We start from the raw sequence: 12,771 nt of genomic DNA on the forward strand, positions 1-12,771 counted from the left end.
ACTGGAATGGGGGGAGGGGAGAGAGGACACAGTGACAGAGAATGCAACAGTAAAGAAGTGGGAGTGAGTTCACAATCTGAAGATGTTGAACTCGATATTGAAGTCCAGAAAGTTGTAAAGTGCCGAGATGAGACGCGATTCCTCCAATGATTCACTCGAGCATTGCATCATGCCAAGAACAGTCATGTAGGCATGTAAGCTGGATGCAGTGTTAAAATGGCTAGTTCCCAAAAGGTTAGGCTCATGCTTGCATACAGACTGGAGGTGTTCTGCAAAGTGGTCACCTAGTCTACATTTGGTTTCTCCAATTTGAGTAGGCCAAATTGGGTGCAACGAGTACAATAGACCAGATTGGAGGTGGTATAGGTGAAATACTGCTTCAACTGGAAATTCTGCTGAGGTCTATGGACGGTGAACAGCGAAGAGGTGAAGTGGCAGGGGAAATGGCATTTGTGGTCATTGAGGAATGGACTAGGGTGTTGTGTCCGGCAGGGTACACTCCCTGTGAAATGCAAATGGGGGAAGTGAGGGGAGAATGTGTTTGGCGGTGGCATGCTGCTGGAGTTGTCTAAAATGGTGCAGGCTTATCCTTTGAAAGCAGAAGCTGTTGAATGAAAAGTGAGGGCAACGGTGACCTGATCATGCTTTTGAGAGCAATGAGAAGGGGCAAGTGTGAAAGCATGGGTCACACATTTTATTAGAAATTATGACTTCAAAACAAAAATTACTCAAAGCTGCCTAAACTTGTCTAATACCGTCAAAATTGACTCTCCTCCAGTTTAGAACTTTAACTTTTAGATCAAGTCTACCTTTTCCACCACTATTTAAAAACTAATAGAATTATAGCCACTGGCCCCAAAATTTGGTCCCACTGACACCTCAGTCACCTGCCCTGTCTTATTTCCCAAGAGTAGGTCAAGTTTTGCATCTTCTTTAGTAGTTATATTCACATACTGAATCAAAAGATTCCTTGTACACTCTCCATCTAAGCCCTTAACACAATGGCAGTCCCAGTCTATGTTTGGAAAGTTAAAATTCCCTACCATAACCACCCAATTATTCTTACTGATAATCAGTGTCAGATAGGAAATTGCTACAGAAAATTTGTTAGAGATTATGGCTTTAAAACAAAAATCACCTGAAGCTGCAATGAATCGAGAACTTTATTGAATTTGCACAAAAATAAAATCAGCCACAGTTCCACAAGCAAATTTCTTGGTGACCTTTTTTAAACCAGCACCTTTTCTGCTACGTGTTCTTCATATTATTGATAAACTTAAATCTCTATTAGGTATAAAGTTCATATTCACAAACATTGAATTATACAAAGAATTATTATACTAAGAAAAACTTATATAACCACGGAGTACAATCCAATATTTGCCTGCGAACATATACCTAAGATTATATTTTCATTTCTTAAATTATTGGATTGAACAAGAACAAAACACAAAAGAGAAAACACATTCTCGAATTCAAGGCACACAACATAATAGAAGAGATATCTTGATTTAGGAAAAAAATAATTTGGTAAAAATCATGAAAGACTTACATAGATAACCACAGTTAAATCAACACATAAAAATGTGCTATAAATGATGAGATAATCAGTTTTAGTTATACAGGTTACATGGCATAGGTCAGTTGGCTCACATGGCTTGCCAACTGCATGGGTTCAATTCCTGTACTGGCTGAGGTTATGATGAAAGTATGAGGTGCGGTGACCCTCAGGTTAAACCACCAATTGTCTCCCTCACAGAGCAGCCTGATTGCCCTCTGGGACTAATGGTGACTTTAGCAAGATACTAGATGAGCATTTATACTTTCGTTTGAAGAGTACCACAGGATCTTATGTCCACCTAAATACACAGATGGCACCTCTGACAACATGCGGTATTACACTGAAGTGCCAACCTACATTACATGTTTTTGGCCTAGAGCAGAGCTTGAACTCAGAGGTATGACCATAACCAGAGCCAGGACATGCATAATTGCAGCCAAAATTACTTGAACAGCAGTTATACTATTTTGCAAAGAATGAATCTACATTGGTTATACTTTCAGTAACTACATTAATAAAATCTTTGAAAAAGAAACCGCTTTTGTTAATTTGAAGACTTTAACAGAAGGCAAGTACTCACACATGCTTCTTGCTATAAAGAGTAAAATGCTGCAGATATTGGAAACAAAATTAAAAAATGAAAATAATGGAAATACTCAGATCAGGCAGTATCTGTGGAACGGTTACAAACATTACTAACTCATCAGTAACAAACTAATAAAACACTTTCTGTATAGAGATTTAATGTCCTTTTGATTTAATGCAAAATCAAAATGAAATCCTGGATAATCTGGATCATGTGAAACTGATCTCATGCATGTATATTGCAATTTACAATGTTATAATTAAATTACTAAAATTGTGTTTGAATTCAAGGTGTAACTAAACAACCATGGGTGCTAAACTACTTGAGCTGTGGTAACCTCGGATTATATACCATTTAACTGTTAAAAACACACTTTAACTTGGTTACTGAAGAGAACTAGAAAATTTGCATCTAAAATTGGTGGACACATTTTAAAACAAAATACACTTAGATGCAAAAATCACAAATAGGTACTTTTATGGATTTGATAAAAGTGACACGCTTTAAGCAACTGCAGTTGAGTAAATGCAATGTAATACTATGATTATTAAAGATCAACTTGTTTCAATTAAGAAAAGATGGTTAACAGAACCTCAAAGTGAAAGGCAGCTTAAGATTTGTGGGAGAACTTTAAAAATTCCAAACTAGGAGAGTGCACGAGAAATGGTGAACATGATAACAGCATTTTATTCCTATTTCAAGTTGCCCTCATGAAGCATTATTTTTGGTTTGATTGTGACAATATTTCTTGATCCATCTGGTGGACCATCTAACCAAGATTGAGAATTGACTATGCCAGTTAATTTCAGAGTTACACAAGAGTTATTGCTGTGGCACACCCTTTGGTTTATCAGCATTTTGTGCTAACACCTGCTTTGAGAAATGTATACATTATTATAGTTTATTTTTAACTTCAACATGTACACTGTATACAATTTTGAGCAATATCTTTCATAACCCACTGGTGTATTAGTGTATTCATTAACCAGACATAAGTGGGTCTTCCAGACATGAGTAGGTCTTCCAGACATGAGTAAAATTCATGGAATATGATTCACAAAGTTTATTTTTATATATGGTACTATTGTTTTATGTTTTGGTCATAACTGTATCTAAATCATGTTTATACTTGACAAGTGAACATCTCTCAATTAAACTCTGAATTATTTTCTTCATTTATTTATCCATTTAATGACCTAAAATGGTACTGCGCCTAGCCAAAATCTTTTCAGAAGCAGCAATTGTCAAATAAGAACTTGGATTTACATTGTACCTTCCGTGACTAAATTATATCAGGATGTCTTCAAAAGGCAATGAGATACCTTTGAAGCGATGTTACAGTTTTAATATTGGAACTGCAGAAGTTGCGCATGGCAAGCTCATGCAAACAGAGATAATGACCTGATAATTTGTTTATTGTTGAGGAATAAATTTTGTCTAGGATACCAGTGGAGAGCTCCACTGATTTTCTTTGAATAGTACAATGGGGCCTTTTACCTCAACGTGAAAGAGAGGAAGTCTCTGTTTTATATAAGATACTTGTAACAATGCTACTCAACACAAATGTGTTCCAGTGGCACTCACTGCCTTCTTCTGTAAGGTACAGACAAACCACATCTGTTGTGCTGTCTCCACCTGACCAAGCGCAATGTTTTCATTCTGCTCCACTGTCTCTTTCTCAGCCCACTCTTGAAACCACCCCAATGCTTTTGACGGTCCTGCAACCTGTATTTATATCAGACAATTGACACTGCTAGAATACTGGTCAACAGTCAGCTGCTTAGTTGGATGTTGAAAATTGCTATTGTAAATTAGTACATACAAAGGCTATGAGAAAAATATGAAGGCGGTTATTTTGGAAAACAGCCATGATAAATCAATACATTTTTGAGTAAACATATTTTAATTTAACAAAATACTTGAAATGTTTGCAAGCTAAGTTCTATGCTAATGTTTTATTTGACTAGTAGTATTTTTCCCTACAGTGACATATGCTGCAATGATTAAAAGTTTTACTGGCAAATGACTTATTCATTGAAGCAGATTCCACTATCATTGCATGGATTCAGCTATTGTAACTCTTTTAAGTTCAGTAGCTTGTTTTAAAAGGCATGTGATGGTTTTAGTCATGATGCTGCATTTTAGAATAATCACGAGCAATAACTATACCTTTACCTCAGTTTAGATTAGATTAGATTACTTACAGCATGGAAACAGGCCCTTCGGCCCAACAAGTCCACACCGACCTTCAGAAGAGCAACCCACCCCGACCCATTCTCTACATTTACCCCTTCACCTAACACTACGGCAATTTAGCATGGCCAATTCTTCTAACCTGCACATCTTTGGACTGTGGGAGGAAACCCACGCAGACACGGGGAGAATGTGCAAACTCCACACAGTTACCAGAGGCGGGAATTGAACCCAGGTCTCTGGCACTGTGAGGCAGCAGTGCTAACCACTGTGCCACCATGCCACCCATAGACTAGATTGGGTTGGGATATCTGGTCGGCATGGATGAGTTGGACCGAAGGGTCTGTTTCTATGCTGTACATCTCTGTGACTCTATGATCACAGCAATTAGATTAGATTACTTAGTGTGGAAACAGGCCCTTCGGCCCAACAAGTCCACACCGACCCTCCGAAGAGCAACTCACCCAGATCCATTCCTCTACATTTACCCCTTCACCTAACACTACAGGCAAACTCCACACAGACAGTTGCCTGAGGCAGGAATTGGACCCGGGTCCCTGAGGCTGTGAGGCAGCAGTGCTAACCACTGTGCCACCGTGCCGCCCATAAGGCAAAAGCTATTGGATGAGGATAGGAAAATATAGTAAGGTCTTTCATTGTGTTCACAGTTTGTTCATTAACTGTTCTATTTGCTGATACTTTTAAATAGGCACAACATGTATGCAAAAAAAAATGCTCGTTTTATTGCCTTGTATTTTAATCAATGTTTTAAATACAGAATTCAATTTTAAATTTTATAACGGATGAAACACATTGCCATTGCTCCTCATTGACAGATTCTTACAACATAACTTAGAAAAAACAAAGCTGCTTGTGTAACCACATCACAATTTTAAACATGCAAATACAAGAATAATATACAAATATAAAACAGAAAACTCATTCAAATAATATTTGGTATCTATAAATAATTTTAAAAACTCTACCCCATTCTGAAACTCAGGCCAATTATGTGTTATAGTGAAACCTGACCACATTGATATTTCTCCAAGCCCAATATTTATCAACTTAACAAATCTGAATTAGACAGCCACCAACCAATTACAACCACTTTAAGGTAAGGAGCAGAAGGTTTAGAGGAGATATGAAGAAAAACCTTTCACCCCCAGAGGGAGGTGGTGGGAATCTGAAACTCTCTGCTTGTAAGAATGGTAGAGACGGAAACCTTCATTAAGTACAGCAAACTTTTTAATTCACCGGCACCTATGGGACTAGAAGTGTGCCGGTTGATCAAAAGGTAAAAATACACAAATTAATAGTAGAAACATAATGCGGAGGTATGCATATCACTTTTATACCGTACTTAACAGCATAAATCACAATGCAAAGTTTTCTTTAATAAAACTGCTCAATCACACCAACTGATTACTCAGACATTGCAGAGATCACGATAATACAGTTGTATTATACGGTTATTCAACTATTGACAGTGCTGGTTCATGAGGTGGTTAAAACAAAGTTTGCTGTATTTAGATGTGATGTCAAGGCATATAAGGTTATGGATCAATTGCTGAAAAAGAGCATAAAAATAGTTAGAAGATTGCTTTAAACTGATGCAGATGTGATGGGCAGAAGGTCCTTTTTGTTGTGCAATAGAAATCTGAACTATGTAGTCATTTTTAACTTATCTTGTAATGTGGACATTGAAAACAAAGGCAAAATTTATTGCGCATGTCTTGCTTCACCAAGACAGACAACAGTTGAATAACTTGCTGAATCATTTTTATATTTTTTGCAGCAGTGTGATATAACTTGGTGGCTTGCGAGTTAAGAGTCAGTCATATTTAATGTGCGTTCAGTCACATACAGTTCAGACCAGAGAATGACAATAGTGAACTGGTTGGATTTTTACAAATCAAAACCCTGCAATTTCATGTACACAACTTTTGTTTTTTGCTCAGGTTTGATTTTATAAAATATAAAATTGAATTAAATGATTGAATTGGAGCTTATATTTTCTGAATTATTAGTTCAGGTCTCTGGATGACTAGCCACTTCAATTGAATACTTTCAATCAATAATGCTACTAAGCTATGCAGCCACACAACAGCCAACTCTTGTTCTGTGAAAAAATATACTTACTGCATGATCAAAGAAAACAATTTAAATGGACCATATACTGAGAGAAAAAAGGCCATTCACCAGTAAAGTTTAGAAGGCACATTCAATTTACTTATTTTATAGTAGAAACAATGATAAACCTGTGCTAAATGAGCATTTACAGGCATGATTTTGGTTTGATTTAGAACACGAATCCAAGGAATATTACCTTGATTTAAAGAACATGTATCTTAAGCAACCAATTTAGTGCAGTTCCCCAAGGTGACCAATTTACACTGGTTTAACTGCAACATATATCTTATACTAAGCAACACCATCACATATGCACCAGAAAACAAATATACTGTTGTATTCAAATCAATAAAAGTGATTTATTAAAAAGAAAGGCAACATGTCCTTGGAGTACAATGTTGCACTAACTAAACATCAAGTGTAACTCTACAATCTTTAGAAAGGCCTCACACATTTACTGTTGGCTATGGATAGTTAACCACGTGCCACAGATTACCTAATTACATATTTACGTTTAGTGTGCAAACTTCAGGACCATGATTTAAAACTATACATGTTCAAATGCTCTCGTAGAATTTTGACCTTACTGTGAAGCCTTCACCAGGAGAAGTCAAAATTTGATACTGAAATTCAGTGTACACAGAGAGATTTAAAGTCCTCAATGAGCGTCACTGAATTTACAGTCCTTGTTTAATTACAGCTCACCTTCACTTATGAATTCCATCGCAGGTGTACAACTAAAAAGATGGGGTTTCACTTTTGTGATGGCCATACTATGTGGGTGCTATCTTAATGACTAAATTAGAAACCTTAAGCTGAGGGTAGGTGTGCCTTAATTCCTATAGCTCTCCTACAGTACTGTGACAGTGGTCAGCAAGCATTTGAAAAGTGAATTACCTGACCAAATGCAAACTACATCAGCCCATACCTTTTGAAAGAAAGAGCAGTTAATGATTATTTATTACATTGCCAGTTATGCATACAAAACTTTGTTATTACTTATGTCTTTTTGTATATAGCTTAGAACAGAAATTGATAAATGACTATACAATTTTGATTATAGAGATCAATTTGCAATAACAAATTGTTAAATCAATCGATTTTAATTTCAAGTATGACAACTATTCCATTAGCATGGCCATACTTCCTTCAAACTTATGAGGTCAATAAAACAGTCACATTCACTGAGTAAGATGTTAGTAGAATTTAAAAAAGATGAAAGGCCCAATTTTTTGTGTAGGAAGAAAATGAGCAGTTTTTTTCTTATTTCTCTGCTCAATGCAGGTAAAGTGACATGTCTGCTATTTTCACTATAGGTAAGAAAGCAGGAAAGTCCAATCTTGGTCAGAATGGGGATTCAACTTCATATTTTTGGTTTCAGCCTAATCCACTAGCGAAATGAAAGAATCACATTCCTGCAACAACTATTACAACCTAATATTAAGTGTAACAAGCATTCAGGATTCATTATAAATGGTCAGATGAGCTTATGCTCTTTTTTTTTGGCACTTCATTCTACAAACAGAAGTCCAACATTACTTTCCTGATGATTTCAAGTTTTGTTTTTGCATTCACTGTAAATGTTTTACATATAAAAATTAAATGTAAAGTTGAACTTGCTGGTTAAAGGAAGCATTGCTTAAAATGGATTGGTATTGTGACCAGTGATGTATCAAGAGACTTACTTTGAAAAAATATGGATAAAACTAATTTTGTACTTTCTGACCAGATTATGACGTCTTAATCAGAACTATTCAAAGATGCTATAACAATCTGTACTTTAAAATGACAAAATCCAATAAGATTATCAGAAACTTAAAATTAATTCCTTATTTGCATGTCCTCGGTAACTGGATTAAAATCTACACCTGGATTTTATTTAACAACGTCCAGTAATACAATAGTTAATGAGAAAATAAATGCGAATTTAGACAGCAACAAATACACAAGGCAAGTGTACGATAACTAAATAAAGGGAAAAGCTAACTGCCATATTAATCGTTAGAGTGTACACAAGAAAATGCAATTTGTTTGTATCAACATTGAATTTCGGCACAATAGGGGGCAATGAAATCATCAGCTTTTATAGACTATTGATTGTTAAAACATCTTTGAATGTCATTTTAAAGAAATTCAAAGTTAACTGTCATATCTTTGTATTGTTCAACATTCTTAAAATGTTGAAATTGGAATGGAAACGTTAGTTCACTATCAAGTAACTAATGCAGAATGGTTTAATTACACTAGTCTTAATCATGTGAAACGCACAATAACTACTTGCTTAATATTACCCTATCATTTGTGGTGTTTTGGTATATGAAAACTATTACATAATTGCAACACATTTTGATTGGTATTGAAGTGCATTGATAAAAAAGATTTTAAAGATTTCATTTATCATGCAACTTTGTCTAAAATAAAAATCAGAATTTGGCAGCAGATTATATTGTGAAGAAGTTCAACTGCTGCAAAATCGAACAAGCAAAAAAATCCAATATTCAGCAAAGAATGACTCATTCACTAGATATGACAGTGTTATGTAAGAATTGGGGAGCATCTTTCCATTTAATGCATAGTTGATGTGCTTTATAAACACATGCTTCCTGTATTCATACAGCCAGACTGTCAGTTCTGTGGTACTGCAAGGCTTGTTAAGACAATACCAAAGCAATAAGCTCTGAAAAAACATCAACCGTACAGCAAGCAATAAATCAAGCTTTCTTACAGCTATAACCACAAATTCAAATAAATTTGTTCCCTTAAAAGTCTGAAATATTTAACTTTTACTGTAATATACAGTAGTTATACTTAGATTCCAACTGCAAAGTGGAATGCCACCTTCACACTGAACAATTCTGGATTGCCCAACGGAAGGATAAACATGACTGATTTTAACTTATGGCTCAGTTTTTGCTTAGGAATCTGACAATTTTTTTTATTACTCAAACTAGATTTGCTTACCATCATTAGTTCAAAATTTGCAACCATTTAAAAGTCAACCCATCAAGCTATATTCAAAGATCCTATGGGATTAGCACAGATACAACAAGGCCCATATACACTTGGGAAGTGAAGAAAATCTTTTCTTTTGTGGAGGGATCAATGACCATGGACATATTTCAAAAGCAGAAGATTTATGGGGATGAGAGAATAGGATTTTAGGCCCAGAGGGTGGTGGCAATCTGGAATTCACTGCCTGTGAAGGCAGTACAGCAGAAACCCTCATAACATTTAAAAAGTATTTAGATGCACATTTGCAATATCAAGGCATACAAGGCTATGGGCAAAGTGTTAGAAAAGGTGGTTAGAATAGTTAAGTGGCTGTTTTTGACTGGTGCAGACTAAATGGGCCAAAGAGCCTTCTGCAATGATGTAGACCTCAATGCTTCCATAACTTAAAAAAGGGAAGAGATTACCTTCCCATTAATGTTTACGTAACTACATTTCTGAAATTCATAAACAGGGTCCGGTTATATGCATATTGAAAAATACTGAAAGGCAACAAAATGGTGATATGCAAATTAAACCTTACATTAGCCAGACTAGTGTTTTGCAAAGTTAATTGCAATAGATGCATTATGTTGCTTTTCTACTCCTTCGCTAAATTTTGACTGTACTTGAAATTCAGAAACTCATTTTGTAGTTTCACAGTAAATTCAAATGTATTAGTAAAGATGGGAATTTAAGATGATCAAAGTTTAACCTTATTCATAGCTATACCATTGGTAAACCTGTAGGACAGAAACAATCAAATAGGGTAAGTCATTTTATGTTGATAACCTCCAGTAATCCCAACGTTCCATCAAAGTGATAAATGACCTATCTATCGTATTAGAAACACAACATCACTTCTGTTTCTGGTTTTGAAACTGTTAAGACATTTATTCACCCGGAGACCCAGAGGAAGCATTTGAAGTGAGCAGGTTTATCTGTGCTGTGCATCAGCGATCTGTTGTTTCCAAAATGGTTTGAAGTTTTCCTTTTGTTCTAACCCCAAAGAAGTGAGTTTGACTTTAGGTTCAAATCTAGAAGAGTACTTTGAAGTCCAGCTTTATTATGCCTGTCATTTATGCAACTGTTAGGTAATGATGATAGAAAAGACCAAAAAGACTTGTGGAAAACAGGCAAGCTGCAATCCACCAAGTTAGAAAGGAGAGCAGACCTCGGAACAGTAATGGAGTGAAAACGTTTTGCAGACTACCCAAAGCTACTGTTATTTGTGTAACTGTTAGCTTCTTATTTTCATTAGCGTTAATGGTAGTTGAATGGTCAGTGCTGGTTGCTTCAGCAATCTCCGTAGGAGACACACAAGTCTCTGAGACGACACCCCAGGAATGGTTACCTGTTTCAAGAAATATAAATGAAACATCAGTTTGTTTACCATGTTTTCAACTGAGCTTTCAAACCTTTGTCCAAACCCATGAGACAGGACATTTCAAAATTAAAAGGAAAGGAAGGCATAACAAACATGTGCATCCTGCAAACCCAAATAAAACAAGGTCTTTATTTCTCCAACATCCCCATCCTTCAAGAAGGAAACATTTTGAGTGAACCCATCATTGATTAAAACTGGCAATTCTGACAGATGGATGCGAGTGACTGATAGGTTTATAGAAATGTAGGAACTAGGAGCAGGAGTAAGTCACCTGGCTTTTGAGCTAGTATGATCAATATGATCATGGCTGATCCTCTATCTCAACCCCATATTCCCAATTTCCTCTTATACCTCTTGATGTCTTTAAAAGCTAAAGATCTATTTCTTGCTTCCTTGAATGTATCAGTGACTTGGCCTCCACAATGTTCTATGGTATAGAATTCCACATGTTCACTACCCTTTGAGTGAAGACATTTTTCTTCATCTCAGTCCAAAATACTCTACTCTGCATGATTCAACTGTGTCCCATTTTTATTTGAAAAGGAAAACATGGCCTTCTCTACATGCACTCTTACCATTGTTCCCTCCCTAAGTATTGTTGTTCCCGCCTTTTTGGACACTGCTGCCCTTCTCTATCTCTAATAATGACGATATTCCCATCATCTCCTTCACACTATGCTGCGTTTCCACTGCCTCTCGCACATTTACTGTTGCCACAAGCTCCATTCCCATGCTATCGTTGCTATTTCCTTTCGCCATGTACCATTGCTACTACATTCTCTCTGTGCACATTTGCCTTTACTTAGAAAAACAAAAGCTTTTTGCCAAACTTCTTTCTTTAAATTGCAAGATAACTTTTATATTTTTAAAGTTATACATAATATTGTCCAAAGGAGATGGAATGTTTCAACATTAAATACAATTCCACCAGCTGCTGAATTCATTCAGACTAACACAATTTCCATTATAGCTCATTTTAAGATGATTCCCAGCAGCTAAGGAGTGCTACCTGCATCCCACCGAACCAAACATTACTCAGAAAGGCAGCAAAAACTAGAAATCAAATACAGTAGTAAGAACAGTACGAGTACTACCACAAGAAATTTGAAATGTAATCAACCAACAGAGGGCACTCTCATTCTTGTTAGCAATGGAGCAAATAGTCTCAAAGTCTTTCCCTTTCTAAGCATTATTAGAAAGACAGCAAATCTTTTCAATGTGTTTAAACACATTGCTTATTAAAAAATAATAGCGACTGCCTAAAACTTTTAGAGATTCATTAAGCCTTCCTCAAACAAAACAGCAGAATACCTTATAGCAGAAACTTTCAGGGATATTTAGCTCATCCTTTTCAAATAAAAAACCTCCCACTGTTTCCCAGTTTTCCTTCAACTTGAAAAACTACCAACTTAATAATGCCATGGCATGGATGCTAGCAGTCATCCAATAGGATGTGTAAGCCTGCAGTCTATATGCCATAGAAGCATCAAGAACAAGATCAAAACAAAAAGTTTGACCTTCACGTAGGCACAATTTCCAACATGGTACAGGAGACTGTGAATCTAAGTATTAACATTTGAGTTGTTTATTCCCATAATCACTGCACTGGCTAAAATCAGGAATGAAACATGGAGTACAGTTTCGTTTGGCTAAACACCAAACTAGATCTTGTCTTCACCAAATGAAGCATCAGGGGAACAAAATTCACATGAAGTGCAAAAGCAACAGTATACTATAGGAACTTAGGAACAGAAGGGGACCATTCAACCCCTCAAGCCTGATTCTCCATTCAGTCAGATCATGCCTGCTCTGTTATCTAACTCCATATATCTGCCTTTGGCCCATATCCCTTAATACTTTTGCTTAACAAAAATGTATCTATCCCGCACTAATTGATAGCATCAACTGCTATTTAAAGAACAA

General features: G+C 36.1%; 1 protein-coding gene across 6 annotated transcripts in view; it reads right to left on the reverse strand.

The window, feature by feature from the left end:
- Positions 1 to 1,145: 1,145 nt before the first annotated feature.
- The window catches only part of tmem161b (transmembrane protein 161B), a 101,855-nt gene continuing 90,229 nt past the window's right edge, over positions 1,146 to 12,771 (reverse strand). For all 6 annotated transcript variants that reach the window (XM_072582835.1, XM_072582836.1, XM_072582834.1 and 3 more), the window contains one exon: positions 1,146 to 10,815. In XM_072582835.1, the coding sequence (XP_072438936.1) occupies positions 10,541 to 10,815 (275 nt within the window). In that variant the 3' untranslated portion in view covers positions 1,146 to 10,540. The remainder of the gene's footprint in view (positions 10,816 to 12,771) is intronic.

This window comes from Chiloscyllium punctatum, chromosome 2 (genome assembly GCF_047496795.1).
Source record: "Chiloscyllium punctatum isolate Juve2018m chromosome 2, sChiPun1.3, whole genome shotgun sequence".
NCBI lineage: Eukaryota > Metazoa > Chordata > Chondrichthyes > Orectolobiformes > Hemiscylliidae > Chiloscyllium > Chiloscyllium punctatum.